At 43.6% G+C, this 21,145-nt stretch overlaps 1 protein-coding gene across 9 annotated transcripts in view; it reads left to right on the top strand.

The window, feature by feature from the left end:
- The window catches only part of CLIP1 (CAP-Gly domain containing linker protein 1), a 121,838-nt gene that overhangs the window by 56,468 nt on the left and 44,225 nt on the right, over positions 1-21,145 (top strand). For all 9 annotated transcript variants that reach the window (XM_077293154.1, XM_077293152.1, XM_077293150.1 and 6 more), the window contains 6 exons: positions 4,072-4,155; positions 4,239-4,395; positions 5,716-5,881; positions 9,895-10,092; positions 13,771-16,530; positions 20,896-21,033. In XM_077293154.1, the coding sequence (XP_077149269.1) occupies positions 4,072-4,155; positions 4,239-4,395; positions 5,716-5,881; positions 9,895-10,092; positions 13,771-16,530; positions 20,896-21,033 (3,503 nt within the window). The remainder of the gene's footprint in view (positions 1-4,071; positions 4,156-4,238; positions 4,396-5,715; positions 5,882-9,894; positions 10,093-13,770; positions 16,531-20,895; positions 21,034-21,145) is intronic.

Raw genomic sequence — 21,145 nt, 5'->3', positions numbered from 1 at the left:
TTTTCGAGGCGGCAGGGGCCTCCCTGCCTCCCGCGTTCGCTTCAGTTTGGGCTGCCAAGGCCATACTGGCTTGGGCCAAAAATTTACAAGCTGGCCTCCAAGCATCTGCTCCTGAGCTGTCGGACTAAGGGGTTCAAATAGCAGTTGTAGCAGATTACATGCTTCATGCAGCTCTGTATTCAGCAAGGGGCGTAGCGGGGATAGCATCAAACGCCGTCACGATTCGGCGTATCCTCTGGCTGCGGAATGGAAAGCGGACGCAGCCTCAAAGAAGTCCCTCACGCACCTCCCGTATCTCAGTGGGTGACCTTTCGGTGAAAAGTTGGACACGATATCCAACGCCACCAGGGGGTAAGAGTACCTCTCTCCCTCAACTGAAACCTATACGCACTTACAAGAAGTGTAACAAAACCGATTCCGATCCTTTCGGGATTCCTCGGGCTGGTCCGTCTCGCGTCCAGCACAAAATCGTAACCGTTCCCCCCACAGGGACAACTCATGGTCGACGCAAAGGTCGGACAAGACCTGGCCGTTAAAAGCAGGCCAGTCAAAGCCCAAAGGACGTAAACCTCAGATTTTTTCCTCCTCATGACTCACGGATCCCGGAAGACATCCCACCCGTAGGTGGCCGACTTTGCTCTTCCAGCAAGTCTGGATGCCTACTACAGAAGACAGGTGGGTCAGGGAACTAGTGTCTTCTGGATACAAGATAGTGTTCAACCTCCAACCCACCGAACCGAGTCTTCCTCTCTGTTCCCCCAAAACCGCCAGCCAAGGCTCGTGCCTTCCACCAAGTGGTTCCCTCTCTTCTTCAAGCAGGAGTCATAGTACCGGTTCCCACGGCCGGGCGCTTCCGAGGGTTCTACTCCAATCTATTCGTAGTCCCCAAGAAAGGAGGCAGCGTACGGCCCATACTGGACCTAAAACAACTCAACAAATATGTACGGGTTTGTCACTTCCGCTGGAGTCCCCTTCGGTCCATCATTGCGTCCATGGAGAAGGGAGAATATCTCGCCTTCATACAAATACAAGGCGCATACCTGCATATACCGGTTGCACCTGCTCGTCAGTTTTCTCAGGTTCGCAATCGACCAGGACCACTACCAGTTCGTGGCTCTTCCATTCGGACTCGCCACGGCTCCCAGAGTGTTTACCAAGGTCATGGCAGCCACCATAGACGTCCTGCACTCCAGACGCATAATAGTCGTTCCATACCTGGACGATCTACTCATCAAGGCTCCTACCTTCAAGGACTGCGAGCTCAGCGTCTCAATCACAATCGACACTCTGAGTCGCATGGGCTGGTTAGTCAACCTACAAAGGTCATCACCAACCCTGAGTCTGTCTCTGACCTTCCTGGGAATGCTATACAACACCTTCAGGGGTCTAGTGCTCTTTCCCAGGCACAAGGCACTGGCTCTCCGCCTAGGAGTTCGCATCCTCTTTCGCAAACCCCCTCGATCTCTCCGGTTTGCCATGAGTCCTCGGCAGGATGGGGGCAGCAATAGAAGCGGTCCCAATTTGGCCCAGTTTCACCTCAGGCCTCTCCAACTAGCCATTCTCATGTCCTGGGACAGGAATCCCTTTCTCTCTCGACAGGGAGTTTCGGCTAACATCGTCAACCAAGAGGTCCCTGCACTGGTGGCTCAAGCCAACCTCGCTAGCAAAGGGGAAATCCTTTCTCACAGGTCAGTGGAAGGTTCTGACCACCGATGCGAGCCTGATGGGTTGGGGTGCAGTGCACCTACACCACAGGGCAAGTGGTCCCCAGTGGAAGCGACCATGCCCATCAACATCCTGGGAATTCGTGCTATCCTCCTGGCATTGAGGGCCTTCCATCACTTACTGGCAGCCTGTCACATCAGAATACAATCGGACAATGCCACCACTGTGGCATATGTGAATCACCAAGGGGGAACCCGCAGTACCCAAGCGATGCGAGAAGTGTCACACATCCTCCACTGGGTGGAGGACACAGGCTCGGTTCTCTCGGAGGTCCACATTCCGGGTGTGGACAACTGGGAAGCAGACTTCCTCAGACGACAAGGAATAGATTCGGGAGAGTGGTCTCTCCATCCTGAAATTTTTCGTCAGATCTGCCATCGCCGGGGGGTCCCCAGATGTGGACCTAATGGCATCCCACTTCAATGCCAAGGTCTCCAACTTCAACTTCATGGCCAGAACACACGATCCGCGGTCGCTCGGAGCAGACGCTCTGGTTCAGGACTGGACCCAGTTCCAGCCTCTGTACATTTTTCCACCTCTCCCCCTGTTATCCAGAGTGGTAAGGAAGATCAAGCAAGATGGAGTTCCAACCATCTTAATCGCACCGGTCTGGCCAGACGTACATGGTACGCCGACATCATACAACTTTCAGCAGACGCCCCCTGGCGCCTCCCTGACCGCCCGGATCTTCTATCACAAGGCCCGTTCTACCACCAGAACTCAGGGGCTCTCAATTTGACGGCATGGCCCTTGAAACCTGGGTTCTAACCCAGGCAGGGCTCTCGACGGACGTCATTAGGACCATGATCAGGGCACGGAAGCCAGCCTCTTCCAAGATCTATGACCGTACCTGGAAAGTTCTCTTTACCTGGTGCGAATCTCGCGGCCAGACCCTATTCCCTTCTTCCCTCCCCGAACTACCTGTTTTTTTCTCCAATCGGGTCTGGAGGCCACGCTGTCCCTGGGCTCGCCTAAGAGCCAGGTGTCAGCCCTCTCAGTGCTTTTTTTCAAAGGTGCATTGCTACCAAGCTGCGAGTAAGGACTTTACTTCAGGGGGTTTTCCCGATTGGTTCCCCCCACAGATGACCACTAGAAACTTGGGACCTCAACCTGGTCCTGACAGCATTGCAGGAACCACCCTTCGAACCCCTTAAGGAGGTCCCGCTCTGCCTTCTCTCCCAGAAGGTTGTTTTTTCCTGGTGGCAATCACCTCGCTACGCAGGGTGTCAGAACTGACAGCACTCTCCTGCAGACGGCCCTTCCTGGTTTTTCACCAGGAAAAGGTAGTTCTCCGTACGGTCCCATCCTTCCTTCCGAAGGTTGTGTCCAACTTCCACCTCAATGAGGAAATTTCTCTGCCTTCCCTTTTTCCGGTCCCGGTTCATAGAGTGGAGAAGGCTCTGCATACGCTTGACCTTGTCAGGGCATTGCGTATATATGTGTCTAGGACTGCGTCCTTCCGGAGGTCTGATCCCTTTTCCTTCTTCCGGAAGGCGGCCGCAAGGGTCTCCCAGCTTCCAAAGCTACCCTTGCCAGGAAGATCACATCCACCATACAAGAGGCCTACCGCCTTAAGAATTCTCCTCTTCCAGCCGGTATTACGGCACACTCTACACGGGCGGTAGGGGCCTCCTGGGCCATTCGGCTCCAGGCTTTGGCACAACAAGTGTGTAAGGCGGCCACTTGGACTAGCCCACACTCGTTTACTAAACACTACAGGGTTCATACCCAGTCCTCAGCGGAAGCGGGCCTGGGTAGATATGTTCTGCAGGCGGCGGTGCCCCAAGTATAGGGGCCTGTCTGCACAATATTCATCCATTGCTTCCCACCCAGGGACTGCTTTAGGACGTCCCATGGTCCTGTGTCCCCCAATGAGGCGACAGAGTAAAGGAGATTTTTGTGTACTCACCGTAAAATCTTTCTCTTAGCCTCTAATTGGGGGACACGGCTCCCACCCTGTTGCCCTTTTCGGGCCGTTGTTACTGTTGAGTTCTTATATTGTTCTTTGAACTCGTACATAGTGGCCTTCTTATAGGCATGTCCATGTCATTCATGTTACGTTCCTCCTACTGCTATTGCACAAAACTGGAGAAGGCTGACGCAGTCCAGGGGTGTAGACTGCAGACGAGGAGCCACGGTTAATCTTTTTCAGATTATGCATAGTGTCGCCTCCTAGTGGACGGCAGCATAACACCCATGGTCCTGTGTCCCCCAATTAGAGGCTAAGAGAAAGAGATTTTACGGTGAGTACACAAAAATCTCCTTTTCTAATAGCATTAACTATTAGCAAATGTATAGTGATAAAAGTATACAAAAATCAAAGGTGTTTTTTTTTCTCCCCTTTAGAAACCATGGGTAAATTAAATGAGCGAGAACTACAATGTGTAGAAATAACCAAAAAATTGGAATTGTTGCAACCCCAGTGTGCTGGTAAGTAGTCCCCTAATAACCTACCAATCTTTCTTTTACTTCATCAGCTTTGTGACCCCCATACTATGTTTCATCCTTTTCAGAGTTTGAAAGGAAGGTAAAAGAAGGGGAAGAGAAGAAGGAGAGCTTGCTGAGGGCAAAAGAAAAACTGGAAAATCAAATAGCGGAAATGATTAAGTCATCAGGTGACAGCTCTGCTCAACTCTCAACTCTGAATGAGGAACTACAGTCTAGGGAAAGGTACACATAAAATCCTTATCAGAAAAGCTGCTTACAGTTTTGTCTTATGCACTCATGTTTTAGGAGCATATATACCATATTTTTCAGACTTTAAGATGCACCCCAAATTTTCAGAAGGAAAATGGGGGAAAAAGATTAATGCGTCAAATGGGGGTCCGTCCTACAGTTCTAATTTAGCTTACCGGGGGAAAAACAGCAGCAGCGCTGGTGGAGTGGGGTCACAGGATGTGTTCGGTGCTTCGGCGATGATCTATCTCCCATCCCAGGCTGGTGCATCAGGTTCGACGTTGCTAGGAGGTGCGGGGGCTTTTCCAACATTTTGTGAAAGCCTGGAGCTCCCGCACATTCATTGCTTCAGTGCTGTGACCTCATTACAGCAATGGAAGTGTGGGGGCTCTAGGCTTTCACAAAATGTCGGCGGAGCCCCCGTAGCACTGCCAAATACTGCTGCACCAGCCTGGTATGGGAGGCAGATCATCACCCTGCAGCGTCAGACTACCAAACAACCCCTCTTCCCAGCCCGTGGCTGGCAGAATCGCCCGACTCCTGCTGGTGCTGCCACACTCCTGGTAAGTACATTCAGATTTTAAGACACACCCATATTTTCCCCAAAAATTTTTTTGGGAAAAAAGTACATCTTATAGTCTGCAAAATAAGGTAGTTCCTATGACTTACATCTTTTTGGCCATAATCATACAATGCAATTGTGCTGTTTTTTCCCCCCCTTAATTTTGCAAAATCCCTGTGAAATTGTCACATACTTATCACAACATCAGAAAATTGTGACAAAAAATTAATTGCATGAAAATGGCCTTAAATGTTTTTCCAATCTTGTAAAGTGTTGCTCAGATCTGACATCTTTTTTGATTGGTGGAATCTGACTAACTTGACCCCCTTTAATCTGGAGTTTGAAGACACATCCATACTGGTTTTGCGCTGTCTGATTGTTTTTTGCTTGGTATTCTGTAGTGGGAGCACTGGCTCCCTGTTTTTTCTTGCACTGTGGCATTAAATGACGCTCTGCTGCCCATACATTGGGTGGCCAGTTGTGTACATATACAGGGAATATTCTATGAAAGGGATGCGCCACCTAATCAGTAACTGCAACTTTATGTATTCACAATATCTGTCAGGGTCCAAGCGCTAGAACTCCAACGTTTTGAAAGTGATGGTAATTTACAGCAGCATTTTTTTTAATTGCCTTACATGATATTTGAATTTTTTTTTTTTTTTATAGTTATAATTATTTTTTGCTCTATATATCGTTGTAATTTTGAAGCCAATTTATATATCATGCATTTTACTTCTTACGCATTGCAGGAATTTAACTGATCTCCAAACAGAATTGTCAAAATCAGGACAGACTGTAAAACAACTGCAAGACAATATTGAGCTGTTTACGTCTGAAGCTAAGCGTTGCACTGAAGAAGCACAAGAGTCACATCGCCAAGCAATAAAGGCAATGACTTCTGAAATAGACAGCTTGGTAGGAAAACTGTTTTATATTTTGAAAACTTTCTGAGACATTGTAAATATGAGAACCCCTATATATTTTGGGAAAAACTCTTTAACCCCTTTCTGCCAGCGGATGGAATAGTATGTAAGCTGGCAGTATCCCCCACTTTGAGGTGGGCTCCGGCGCTGAGCCCACCTCAAAGCCGCGACATGTCAGCTGTTTTCAACAGCTGACATATGCCCGCAATGTGCGCGAGCGGAATCGTGATCTGCCTGCGCTCATTAACTAGTTTAAATGCCGCTGTCAAACTCTGACAGCGTCATTTAACAAGCGCTGCTGGCCGCGCGGCTGGAAGTACTCGCACCGCTGACCCCCGTCAAGTGATCCGGGGTCATCGGTGCATTGCCATCACAACCTCTATGGTTGTTGATGGCAGATTGCTATGAGCCCCACCCTGTGGTCGGCGCTCATATCAAGCCTGTAATTCTGCTGCATAGAGGTGATCTGTGCATCACCTCTATGTAGCAGAGGCGATTGCGTTGTGCCAGCTTCTAGGCTATTGAAGCATGCCAAAAAAAAAAAAATGTTTAAAAAAATAAAAAAAAAATATAAAAGTTCAAATCACCCCCCTTTTGCCCCAATCAAAATAAAGCAATAAAAAAAATCAAACCTACACACATTTGGTATCGCCAAGGTCAGAATTGCCAGATCTAGCAATAAAAAAAGGATTAAACTGCGTAACGAGAAAAAAAATCAAACTGCCAAAATTACATTTTTTTATTCGCCGCGACATTGCGTTAAAATGTAATAACGGGCTATCAAAATAACGTATCTGCATCAAAATGGTATCATTAAAAACGTCAGCTCGGCATGCAAAAAATAAGCCCTCAGCCGACCCAAGATCACGAAAAATGGCGGCACCACCGGTATCGGAAAATTGCGGTATTTTATTTATTTATTTTTTTAGCAAACTTTAGAATTTTATTTACCACTTAGATAAAAAAGAACCTAGACATGTTTGATGTCTATGAACTTGTAATGACCTGAAGAATCATAATGGCAGGTCAGTTTTAGCATTTAGTGAACCTAGCAAAAAAGCCAAACAAAAAACAAGTGTGGGATTGCACTTTGTTTTGCAATTTCATCGCACTTGGAATTTTTTTCACGTTTTCTGTTACACTACATGGTAAAACCAATGGTGTCGTTCAAAAGTACGACTTGTCCCGCAAAAAATAAGCCCTCACATAGCCATATTGACGGAAAAATAAAAAAGTTATGGCTCTGGAAAGCAGGGAAGCGAAAAACAAAAACGAAAAAAGCTCTGGGGTTAAGGAGGGGTTAAATGTTTTCCAGATCTCAGACATTTATTTGTACAGGAGTCTTTTCTTAACTGTAAGTTTAAAAAAAAAAAAAAGCTGTTACATGAACAGGAGTTCATCGCTCACCTGCCTCCCGATTCCTGTTTAAAGGGAACCTATCACCCCGTTTTTTTCGGTATGAGATAAAAATACTGTTAAATATGGCCTGAGCTGAGCATTACAATAGTGTAGTTTGTGGACCCCGATTCCCCACCTATGCTGCCGAAATACGTTACCAAAGTAGTCATTTTCGCCTGTCAATCAGGCTGGTCAGGTCGGATGGGCGTGGCTTCTTCCCCCAGATATTGCGTAGTTTTCCGTTGGTGGCGTAGTGGTGTGCGCATGTCCAACGTCCCCAATCCTGCACGGGGGGGTGAAAATAGCAGCGATGTCCGTTATTCCATTGGTGGTCGGTGGGCGCGGCCATCTTCCTTTGGCCGCGCGTGCGCAGAAGCGGCGCTCTGCTGGCCGCGGCTTCAGGAAAATGGCCGCCGCGATCTCCATCTGCGCACGCGCGGCATCCCGCGGCCATTTTCCTGAAGCCGCGGCCAGCAGAGCGCCGCTTCTGCGCACGCGCGGCCAAAGGAAGATGGCCGCGCCCACCGACCACCAATGGAATAACGGACATCGCTGCTATTTTCACCCCCCCGTGCAGGATTGGGGACCTTGGACATGCGCACACCACTACGCCACCAACGGAAAACTACGCAATATCTGGGGGAAGAAGCCACGCCCATCCGACCTGACCAGCCTGATTGACAGGCGAAAATGACTACTTTGGTAACGTATTTCGGCAGCATAGGTGGGGAATCGGGGTCCACAAACTACACTATTGTAATGCACAGCTCAGGCCCTATTTAACAGTATTTTTATCTCATACCGAAAAAAACGGGATGATAGGTTCCCTTTAACTGAGAGCTCCAGCTGTCCCAAGCTGAGCCTCTCCACCATGCTGGAAGCAGATGCAGAATTAGGAGTGCAGTGGCATGCGTACGAGCTCTACAGCAAGCAGCTTGTAAGCACTGCCCTCCTTGCCTAGGATACCGGCCATTTCTAATACTGTAGCTGATAACCTAGGCATCATTCTTGAGTACAGAATGGATTATTACTAAAATGTAAATTGCAAAGTTGCTGTGTTTTTACGAGCACTTTTGCAGTTTTAACTAAACAAGAACTTGAATATAACACTTTTAAAAGGCGCAGACACCTCTCCATTCAGTTTACTTGATGGGATGGTACTATGTAGGTTAGCCCCACCCACCCCATGTGCTCCTAGGAGGTGTGGATTACAGACTTCCACCTGTCAGACATTTAACGCAATATCCTCTGTTTAAAGGGAACCTGTCACCACGTTTTTGGAAGATGGGATAAAAATAGCGTTAAATAGGGGCAGAGGTGGGCGTTACATTAGTGTGTTTGTTATGCGTTTATTACCCACCTAAGTTGCCGAAATACCTTTGCAAAGTCTCCGTTTTCGCCTGTCAATCAGGCTGGTCTGGTCAAAAGGGCGTTGTCTTCCCCCAGATTTTGCGTAGTTTTCCGTTGGTGGCGTAGTGGTGTGCGCATGCCCAAGGTCCCGAATCCTCTGCCAGGGGATTTAAAAGAGCGCGCTGTTCGTTATTTCATTGGTGATCGGTGGGCGCGGCCATCTTCCTTTGGCCGCGCGTGCGCAGAAGCGGCGCTCTGCTGGCCGCGGCTTCAGGAAAATGGCCGCGGGATGCCGCGCGTGCGCAGATGGATATCGCGGCGGCCATTTTCCTGAAGCCGCGGCCAGCAGAGCGCCGCTTCTGCGCACGCGCGGCCAAAGGAAGATGGCCGCGCCCACCGATCACCAATGAAATAACGAACAGCGCGCTCTTTTAAATCCCCTGGCAGAGGATTCGGGACCTTGGGCATGCGCACACCACTACGCCACCAACGGAAAACTACGCAAAATCTGGGGGAAGACAACGCCCTTTTGACCAGACCAGCCTGATTGACAGGCGAAAACGGAGACTTTGCAAAGGTATTTCGGCAACTTAGGTGGGTAATAAACGCATAACAAACACACTAATGTAACGCCCACCTCTGCCCCTATTTAACGCTATTTTTATCCCATCTTCCAAAAACGTGGTGACAGGTTCCCTTTAAAGAGAATATCACCAGTTAGAAAATAATGTAAAATGGGGGCAGAAACCCTGTTTCAATCCCCTGATCATCTGCTTCAGCTCTAATAGTCCACTCGGTGAGGATTTCCTGCTATATAGTAAAGGATATTCATAACCTTCAACTATGCTTGCCCTCACTACGGTATGACTGTTTTCTGCCTACATTACGAATGGGTAGAAAACAGTCAATCAATGGCAGTGGTGTAGTTAGGCACACCTCATCAGTAAGAGGACAAGAAGAGCTGCAGCAAATATAACAATGATTTTATCAAAGGTTCTTCCAGAAGTCCACAAAGTGACACAGAGCTGGAATCGGGGTCTCTGTGACTATTTTCTACTGCCTTCAGATTGGAGAACATAAACCTGTTGATTCCCATCAATGCAAAAAAATAGAATTCAAAATACCCCATTAAGGTCCACCATTTAGGCAGCGACTCATATTATGTGATGTGACAAATGACACCCAGACTCTGGGAATGCATTTTACTATTGGTAGACTGGTAATTTGTATTGAAAACTTTTCTTTGGTTTCGTTTAGAAACTTACAATTGAAAAACTTCACCTTGAGAATAAAGAGCGGCAAGCTTTGAAAGAAAAATGTATCTCTGATTTAGTTTCCCAACATCAATCTACAATCAGTGAGCTGAAGCAAAATCTACAGGTTAAAGAGGAAATGTGGAAAGTGGCCCAGGTCAAACAAACAGAAGAGCTCCAACAGCAAGTGGAAAAGGCCAAGGTATTTTTCTCTGTGGTTCTGGGAAGTTTACATAGTGTTAAATATTTTCTGTGGCTCTTTATAAAGTTTTATTCAATGTTTTTTGCTCTTAAGAAATTCTCTGTGCAAGCAAAATCACACTCCATTCTTTACTGTGATGGTACGTACATTACCGCAACCTCATCACAGATGCACATATGAGATGCTATAAATACATCAATCCAAGGTGTTCACAGAATCGTATAGTCAACAGTTAGTAATTACTAAGTCTAATACCTTCACATATGTGCTACTGCGGTTTGCTAATATTACTGTACATCATTTCTATATGACTTCTGGCACATCAGACACAAGGAAACCCAGAGGCATTACTAATGATTCATTATTTCCTATGTGTTCATCATACACCTGTCTTCATATAGAATTTAATATGTACAAATTGCTTTTGTAATTCATACTATTAACAGATTTGCTTAGAAACATCACTATCACCTAATCTTCCAGTGATCTATCACTAATCTTATTTGGCTTTATTTTATGTGTGAGTTGAGAAGATAAAGTTTTAAAGTATTTATTTTTAAAGCTGAACTTATCGGGGAATCCAGAACTATTTAAATGCAAAACCAGCTTCCATTATAGGGCAACGTAAGCTGTAAAGGAAATATATATTTGCACATTGCAGAACACACCTAGGGAAGTTAAAAACTGGTTTTGAAATATTCATTTACCTAAAGGAGTTGACTACTTTTCCTATCGTCAGGGCGCACCACTCCTGGCCCCTTGCTTCCTGCTTGTTGGGGATCTGTGCAATGCTAGAGTGATAATTTGAGCCGACAGCATGGTTGAGCTGCCGGTCCAAATTGTTCACTCCTGTGCAGCAATGGAGAGCGCGAGTAAACTGAGGTTAGCCCGATCCATCTATCTGGCCAGCTTCAAGTCAGCGATTATAAGCAATTTAGCAAACCGCTTGCAAGCGTGTGCATTTTGCCTAGGACACTGTCAGGTCGGCGCCGTTATACTGATTTAAGATGATACCTTGGTTAATGAAATCCGTCTTCCAAGATGGCGCCGGCGGCGCAGTAGCGGCTCTTGGAGGTAGCCGAGAGCTGCTACTGCTCAGGCGCGGCCAGCGCCATCTTGGAGGAGGATTTCTTTTTTTTTTCTCCAGTAAGATACCACTGGCGCATGCGCAGTAGCAGTTCTCGGATCACAGCTACACCGATAGCTGCCACTGCGCAGGTGCGGCGGGCACCATTTTCAAATTGAGTTGTTTTTTTTTTTCTTTCCTCTAGCTGAATAACTTGAATAAAACGTATTATTATAACATAAAACATGCAATTTTGCTGCAGAGCAGGTGCCACGGCCTGCACCTGCTTGAAGAAGATTTTTTTTTTTTTTACGTATGTACAGATATTCATTATGTAAACTAGGGGGCAGGTCAGTGAGGGATCATTTTTCCTGTCAGCAGTCTGCATTATGAATAGGTAATCAGGACAAGACACGAAGACCCCCCCCCACAGGCTGCCCCAGAGCACGAGCATATCATTAACTGAAAGCTGAAAGTAAAGATTAAAGAACAACCATAACACGGATTTCATCGACCAAGCTAGCATTGTAATCAGTATAACGGCGCCGACCTGACACTTTCTCTAGTTGACTGTGCACAATCCTGCTGACAGGTTCACTTTAAGATTGGCATTTATAATCTGTTTTAATAAATGCACTAGAGTAAAAGGCAACAAATATATTAAAATGCTTAGGCCTTTTTGTGCACCAGTAGGGCAATTCTACCCCTGTTACGGATTGTTATAGATTTGCACCTTAATTTATGCCAATTTGTTGGGCCAGACATAGTTATGTTTTCCCCTCAAAGTTCCACCCACTGTTTCAAAAAAAAAAAAAAAGTGGCAATAGAAACACAAAAAATCACTTTTTTGTGCTAAAGTGTCAAGGCTTATGACCCTTCCAACAGAATTCTGGCACAAGTCTAATAAATCCCACTCCCATAATGTTGGATAGTAAATCATGTAACGGTCAGCCGCCTCCTGCTTCACTGCTCTGTGTTTTTATCAGTAGCGCTACGTTCACACAGCAATATTTTGATCAAAACACTGCATCACTTCTGTAATTTTCTCCCACTCGGTTTTGCCTTACAAATACTTACCTATGTAAAATGCTAACCAAAATACTGCCGTGTGAACTAAGCGTAAACGGTAGTTACACACCGTTTTTTGAGGAGTCATTTTAGGCATGGATCTGCTCTGAATCACTCAGTTGAGTAACTCTTCTTATTTATTTTCTATTTTTATTTTTTTGTATGTGTTTTTTATATTCTTCATTTTTTAATACAAAGCCACACATAAAACAGATGACCTGACCATTCTTTAAAGTTTAGACATTTAGCGCTATAAAGCCGCTCCATACATTTCAATAGAAGTCAATAGGAAAGCTACAAAAACACCTGGGCATCTTTTTGAGCACTAAGTGGTTTTGAGGCCTCTGTGCTGGCTTTTTTATTCATTGTTTAATTGATTGAAAAAAAACCATGCAAAAATAGGTCACACACAAAGCTTAAGAAACGTTTACAAAACATTTACAGAAAATGTTACAAGAAAACAAAACCCTTCTGGAAGCAAAATGCGCACAAAAAAAATGCTTCAAAACAAAAACCCACTCAGAAAACTCAAAATACAAAGTTCATTTCCTGAAGTTGCTTACAATTGAAAAACTCGCCTAATAAAAGCAAAATAAGTGCGCACTTACCCTTCTAGCCTCCAGGGCTTAGATAATGTTACCTTCTATGGAAGGAAGTTTAAATTGGTGTCCACATCACAGAAGAAGAAGTCCTGTGTTGGCAATTCTGCTCCTAAATATAAAGTTTCCCCCTGCACAGTCCGTTCTGTTGGGCGGTAAGGAGCTAAAGTTCAGGGCTTCTGTTAAATTCGATATATCTACTGGGCTTCCTTTTTATATACCGTACTTTTATTAATGCTTCTAAACATCTGGCATGTTCACAGCAAAATAACTTTTCTATTACAGCAAATCTAACCTTTTATTTTACTCATTTCCATAACTACATTGTCGTCTTCTTTTGACTTTTTTTCTTTTGGTGCTTCAAACAATATTTAAATTTTTTTGCAATGCTTTAATAATTGTATGTATAAAGTGTGACACCCTCATCAGCATCATTGCTGAAAAATTGTGATATCGAGTACTTAAGGGGAACCTGTACTTAACATTCTTGCTTGCCCGATCCATGGGCAGCATGAATCGGAGCCTGACTGCACAATTGCAGCCATGTATGTTTACTCTGAAATGCTGTTTTTAGAGAAAACATGATCAGGACCATAGGGAGAGACCGGAGTAGTCCGATGGAGTCCCTGGCCGGCTTCTCACCGCTTTGCTCCAGTGGACAGATGGGTCTCTCCCATGTATGTAAATCGGGACAGACTCTAATCAGGTCTCTACCCATTGGCTCTTTCCCTGTGGTTGTGTACATAAGGGATCTGTTGTCGATTAAAAACATGCAGCCTTTTTATAAAGGTAATGAAACAGATATAACGTTAAGATAGTGAAATTACCCTGATATTTAATATTTTAGTGTGTCACTTCATACATACAAGCTGCTTACTTCATGAATCCCATTAGCTTGCTTTATTTTCATTTTTTTCTTCCTTTTCCCCAACTTTATCCCTTTAGTCTTTAACCTGTGTGTTAGAATCCAAAAACAAAGAGGTTGAACTTATGACAGAAGAGATGAGGGGTTTGAAAGTGGAAAAAGACACACTGTTCAAGGAGGCAGATGCTTTAAAGCTAGGAAAGGAATCTCTACTTTCAAAGATTATAGAGCTTGAATCTTGTATTAATGTGCTTCAGCAAGAGAAAATGGAGCATTTAGCTCTCTTTGACGAAGTAAAAGCTGAAAAAGGCAACATTGTGCAAGAAAAGCAGGAGCTGGAAAAACAATATAGCATGTTAAATAGTTCCTCTCAAACACTGGCCTCTGACAAAGAAAAATTGGTAGCTGAACTTAATAATGCCAAACAGGAACTTCTAAAAATCAATTTGGTGTGTGAAGACTTGCAGACTTCTATTACAACTATGGATGCTGCTATGAAAGAACTTCAGTTAGGCAAAGATGCCCTACTTGCAAATTACACAGAACTACAAAACAACAATCAGGTAATTATGGAAGAACAGATGAGGCTTGGAGAAGAGAAGATACATCTTAGTAAGGAAAAAGATGAAATTATTGATATGCTGAAGAAAAATACAGAGGATTTGATGGTCAGACACACAGCTCTAGAAAAGGAAGTGGATAGTTTAGAAGCTGACAAAGCTCTGTTATCCAATAAGTGTGTAGATCTGGAGAAGAAGATGCTTGCCATAATGGAAGAGAAGGAAATGTTGACAAAAACTATTGCAGACGTCACATCTGAGAGAGAAGATCTTGTTGTAAAGCAAAATCAGTTAAATACAGAAATTGAAAACCTGTTTAAAGAAAAAGAAAGCTTGGCCACAGAACATTGCTCTATTGCAGCTGAACTGACTAGTATTAAATCACAACTGGATGCTTCGGTCCAAGAAAATGTGACACTTGTAGGAAGAAGAGATGAACTGCTTGAAACACTTGCTATCCTTGAAGAGGACAAGCAGAAGTTGGAAGAATTTCAGAGCAAAATAATAGCTGAAAAAGTCTCCATTATCAAGGAAAATGATGAAATAATTCAGACTCTCAAAGGTTCAAAAGATGATGTAGAAGCAAAATACACTGATCTGGTCAAGGAAATGTCTGGACTCAAGGCAGAAAACGAGACTGCTCTAGTTAGGAATCTAGAACTTGAGCATAAGTTGTCTCAGATAGTTGGTAAACACGACGAGTTACTGAAGACAACAGATACATTGTCTTCAGAAAGAAATAATCTTGCTTCACAAGAAAATGAATTAAATCTAAAAGTTATGGAACTGATAGAAGAAAAAAATAAGTTGGCTGCAGATCACAGTGAGATGACAACTAAAGTCGCAGTGATGGAGAATGAGCTTGACCATTCAGAAAAAGCCAAAGCTGAGCTTCAGATCACCAATGAAAGTTTAACCAAGTTGCTTGAAGAGATAAAGACCAGCAACAGTGTATCTGACTCAGAACGTTTTAATTTGCTTCAAGAAAAGGAGACTCTTCTTTCATCTGAGCGGAGGCTTACTACTGAAAGAGATAATCTTCTAAAACAAAAAGAAGAACTTGCAGGGAAATATCAGACTGCTGTAGAAGAGGCAAAACGTGTGCAGGATCAAATGATGGATGAGATTAATAACCTAAAGAATACAAAAGATCGTATTTCTTTTCAGCTGAATGATGTGGAAAAGCAGCTTGAATCTGTATCCAAAGAAAAAATAGAATTCCAGTCCTTGAATATAGAATTGCAGTCCAGAGAGCAATTGGTTATTGCAGAGCTAGAAGGTTTTAAGACCAGGTTAGAAGATGCGGAAGCATCAAATCTTCTGTTGTCTCAGGAGAAGTGCAGACTATTACAAGACACTGAATCCTTAAATTCTAGAATTGTTGATGCAGAAAAACTGAGTGATAATTTGAAGCAAACTATTGAAAGTCTAAAGCTTTTACAGGAGCAAACTCAAAGAGACAAGTCTGCTCTAGAAGAACAACACGGTTGTACCTTAGTAGAAAAGCAGTCTTTGCTTGAGGATTATAATAAATGTTGCCTGGACAAAGATTTGATGATAAAACATAGAGATGAATTACAAAAACAAATACTTGAACTTGAGTCAGGTTTTAAAAGCTTTGAGCAAAGGTTAGCCGAAGAAAAAGAAACTTTTAGAAATGAGAAGGATTCTTTAGAGCTAAAGTGTGTAGACTTTCAGAAGAGCTTAGGTAAGGTAACTGAAGAAAAGGAGCAGATAATTCTATTAAGTAAAGAGCTTCAGTGTAAGTATGAGGCACTTCTGGAGCAGAAAGAAAATGTAGATAATTCAGTAAACACCCTTCTACAGGAAAAAGAGAGCTTAGAACTGGAGAAAAATGGCCTGTGTTCCAAGTTGAAAGAGCTCAGTGAAGATTTAGCTTCCTTGAAAAACTCAAAAGAAGAACTTCAAGACCTGTATCGTAATCTCTCAAAAACATTGGAAGAGCTCCATGATCAACTTGGTATTAAAGAAAGAGAAATTGTAAATTTACAAGAAGAAAAGTCTGGCCTTTTGCTGGCCCAAGAATCCTTGGAGAAAGCAAATGTAACTGTGTTAGCTGAAAAGGAGGCCACCATAAACAACTGTAATAAAATGTCAGGGGAAATGGCAGCACTAACTAAGAGCAAATCTGAAGCTACATGCCTCGCCGAGCAGTTGGAAATTCAGTGCCGGGCATTGATGAATGAAAAAGAAGAATTAATGTTCAGATTTAATGAACTTCAAGGTCAACAGAACAAGAAAGAAGCAAAAATAAATGAGGTACCCGACATGTTAAGTGAACTAAAACTACTAACACTTCGAGCACTATTTAAAAGGGAAATCTAGTTATTCACCTGCACATGCATGTTTCACATCACTTAAGTATAAATTTCGGAGGAACGGTAATTTTTGTTAATTTTTCCCTTTGTTTCATTTTGAAGGAAACTGTGAATAAAAATTGGTCTATATACAGTATGTATTTCGTGTTCCCATTGCAATCGATAAATGTTCAAAATCGGACAGTAAGGAGGAGTGAATTGACTCTAATCGGCACTTTTTAAGGTCGTTCTGTTCCTGAAGTCCTAATGCCTTCTGTCTATCCACTTCATCTTGCAATGATGAAAGGCTTATGCCTGCGGAAACAGATTACACAGGATTTGTTTGTAGCCTGTAACCATGGAACATAGGCACCAAAAATCAAGATTATTTGCAAGATTGCTTTAATTTTTTAATTCAGTTGCATTGGATCAGTAAAAGAAATTGCTGCGAAGGAGAACTAAACCTTAAAGCATTGCTTGAATAAGTAGTTCAACAAGTAGCTTTTACAGAGTAATTATTATTTTTTTAATAAATGCTGAATAGTAATCTGCAAAAATATTTTAACAGGTTAATTACCCTATTTTGTGCCCTTTGTTGCAGAAAACAGGCGTTTTAATAACTGCTTAGATACTTATGTCATATCAGTTGTATGGATCTACCAACTTTGAGTACAGGGGAGCACAGTGCTAGCTGCCAAGTAGCAGGCTCAGTGACAAGAGTGCAAGAATGGAGTCTGCACAACACTCTGTGATTTAGGATGATACCAAAACTATAGGGAAATGGTGAGTGCTTTACTGGAGCAGTCACAGGTGCACAGAAAGGGAGTGGAGGCTGAGCGTTCTCACAATGTGCTCTACCTTCTTAATAGCAGCAGTGTCACTGTAGTCATTATAGTGACCGTGAGAACGTTGTACAGGCTCCGCTTCTGCTCTCTGTGCCTGCTATAAAGAAGGCAGCTCACACTGTGAGAACTGTCAACACAACTCAGTGTCCCTGTCATTGGGGTCATTTATGCAAAGCGCTCTCTTTTACTATAGTTGCAAACTGCACTCCTGCCATTCAGCCTGCTAGGGGGCAGAGCACACATGCTATGCTCCTCCTACACTCCATGATGGTGGATCCATACACCAGATATGGCGTGAGGATCTAAGCAGTTGTAACAGCACAGTTCAGCATGTTTCCTGTAGGAAGGCAGCAAAATAAGATAACTAAAACCCTATTACAATTTTTCTTTATGCAAATTACATATCTAGCATTAAAATGAAAAAAAAATAAATAAAATTAAATTAAATTAAAAACCATTATACTTATGCTGTATTATGCCACTTGTCCTGATCATAAGCTAACCCAGTTTTCTAGTTGTATATTTTTTTTTTAGCTGGACACATTTGAAATAGCATTGTAGACATATATAGCTGTGTTTTCAAACTGAGTACATTTGTAGAGATGCAATTTTTATTCACACTTTCCTTTTGACTGTAAATGTTTTTCACAACCCCGAATAACCTGAAATTGGCTTCAAGCATGGTTTAGGGCCAATCAAGTTTATAGCCAATTTGTCCCATCCCTCGTCAAGTCTGTGAAACAATGACACGCGCGTGTGTGTATATGTTTGTGTATGTATATGTGTGTGTATGTATGTATGTATGTGTGAAAAAAAAATAAATAAATATATATATATATATATATATATATAATGTGTGTGTGTGTGTGTATATATATATATATATATATATATATATTTTGTTTTCTTTTTAAATATTGTATTTTACCGTTTTATGGGACCTCACTTAAGATATGACACTTTGCTACGATGTAAAATTGTCAGTGTATAGCTTGTATAACAGTGTAAATTTGCTGTATGGCCACCATTATTTTCCAGCACTGTCTTAACTTTCTTGGGCATGAAGATTACTAGAGCTTCACAAGTTGCCACTGGAATCCTCCTTCATGACGATGTTGTCACAGAGCTGGTGGATGTTAGAGACCTTGCGCACCTCCATCTTGCGTTTGAGGATGCCCCACAGAAGCACAATCGGGTTTAAGTCTGGGGACATGCTTGGCCTGTCCAGCACCTTTATCCTCAGTTTCTTTAGCGAGGTAGTGGTCGTCTAGGAGGTGTGTTCGGGGTTATGTTGTTATACTGCCCTCTGGCCCAGTTTCTGAAGGAAGGGGATCATGCTTTGCTTCTGTATGTCGCAGTACATGTTGGTATTCATGGTTCCCTCAATGAACTGTAACTCCCCACAGCTGGCAGCACTCATCCAGCCCCAAACCATGATACTCCCACCACCATGCTTGACTGTAGGCAAGACACACTTTCTTTATACTCCTCACCTGGTTGCCGCCACACACGTTTGACACCATCTGAACCATATATGTTTGTCTTGGTCTCATCAGACCACAGGACATGATTCCAGTAAGCCATGCTTGTCGTCCCCAATCTGTTTGCCGGCTTTCTTGTGCATTTATCTTTAGAAGAGGCTTCATTCATAGACGACAGCAATACAGATCAATTTGATGCAGTGTAAGGCGTATGGTCTGAGCACTGACAGGCTGACCCCCAACCCTTTAACATCTGCAGTAATGCTGGCACCACTCATACATCTATTCTGAAAACCTCTGGATATGACGCTGAGCACGTGCACTAAACTTCTTTGGTCGACCATGGTGAGGCCTGTGCTGTGTGGAACCTGTCTTGTTAGACCGCTGTATGGTCTTCACTGTCAGTTTCATGGTCTTGGCAATTTTCTTATAGACTAGGCCATCTTTATGTAGAGCAGCAATGATTTTTTTTTCAGATCCTTAAGGCCCCGTCTCGCTAAGCGATTTACCAACGATCACGACCAGCGATATGACCTGGCCGTGATCGTTGGTAAGTCGTTGTGTGGTCGCTGGGGAGCTGTCACACAGACAGCTCTCTCCAGCGACCAACGATCAGGGGAACGACTTCGGCATCGTTGAAACTGTCTTCAACGATGCCGAAGTCCCCCTGCAGCACCTGGGTAACCAGGGTAAACATCGGGTTACTAAGCGCAGGGCCGCGCTTAGTAACCCGATGTTTACCCTGGTTACCAAAAAAAACAAACAGTACATACTCGCCTTTCGGTGTCCAGGTCCCTTGCCGTCTGCTTCCTGCTCTGACTGAGATCCGGCCGTACAGTGAGAGCAGAGCGCAGCGGTGACGTCACTGCTGTGCTCTCACTTCTCACTGTACGGCCGGCAGTCAGTGAGAGCAGGAAGCGGACGGCAAGGGACCTGACGGACATCAGAAGGCGAGTATGTATTGTTTGGTTTTTTTTACATTTACGCTGGTAACCAGGGTAAACATCGGGTTACTAAGCGCGGCCCTGCGCTTAGTAACCTGATGTTTACCCTGGTTACCAGTGAAGACATCGCTGGATCGGTGTCACACACACCGATTCAGCGATGTCAGCGGGGCCTCAACGACCAAAAAAAGGTCCAGGCCATTCCGACACGACCAGCGATCTCGCAGCAGGGGCCTGATCGCTGGTACGTGTCACACATAGCGAGATCGCTATGGAGGTCGCTGTTGCGTCACAAAACTTGTGACTCAGCAGCGATCTCGCTAGCGATCTCGCTATGTGAGACGGGGCCTTTAGAGACTACTTTGCCACGAGGTGCCATGTTGAACTTCCAGTGACCAGTATGAGAGAGTGTGAGGGTGATAACATCAAATTAAACACACCTGCTCCCCATTCACACTGAGACCTTGTAATAGTAAGTCACTTGACACCAGGGAGGAAACATGGCTAAATTGGCCATATTCTCTAGGGGTGTACTCACCTTTTGTTGCCAGTGGTCTAGACATTAATGCCATTCTGATGAGTCATTAAGAGGGCACACCAAATTTACCATTATACAACCTGTACATGGACTATACTGTGTGTGAGTATGAATATACGTGTATTTATGAAATTATAAAAAAATATATATATCAGTACATTGAAAGTAATGTACCATGTTATAGGTTACATTTTTTGGAACACCAGATTGAAGGGATTCCAAAAATCCTGGTTTAGGCAGCAAAGCTCTATCTCTGAAATGGTTAATCATTGCAGGGGAGATTATAGGCTCACAGGCTATAGACTGATCTGCAGCCCTACTGCATTTTGTTAATAGATGGACGGAAAAAAATTAAAGCCCCAAATTTTTCAAGTGCCTTGAGTGACCATGTGATACTTTTTTGTTTGTTTTCTCTTATGAAAATGTTGTTTTACGTAATATTTCATTCCAGTAGTCATTCTTGGTTAGTAAAACAGTTATTGCCACATATTCTAATTAACCCTCTATCATTAAATACAGACTTCTCAGCTTGCAGAAGAAGCCTGTCAAAAAGTTGAACAGATGACTGTAGAAAAAAATGCACTGCTCAAAGAAAGAGCCGAAACTATAAGTGCGATGGAAGAGCTGAAGAAACATCTCGGCGAACTAGAGAAAGAAGTGAGTACCTAATTTTTAAATTCAAATCCCATTGTTTGCTTCCCGTCTCAAGTTAATCTCAAACATTTGCACTTGTTGTACATCCTATCGTTACATTGTGGAAATATCGAGC

The sequence above is a fragment of the Ranitomeya variabilis genome, chromosome 1 (assembly GCF_051348905.1).
Source record: "Ranitomeya variabilis isolate aRanVar5 chromosome 1, aRanVar5.hap1, whole genome shotgun sequence".
Lineage (NCBI taxonomy): Eukaryota > Metazoa > Chordata > Amphibia > Anura > Dendrobatidae > Ranitomeya > Ranitomeya variabilis.
The sequence above is the reverse complement of the archived record's forward strand: the minus strand, read 5'-3'. Positions and strand labels throughout refer to the sequence as shown.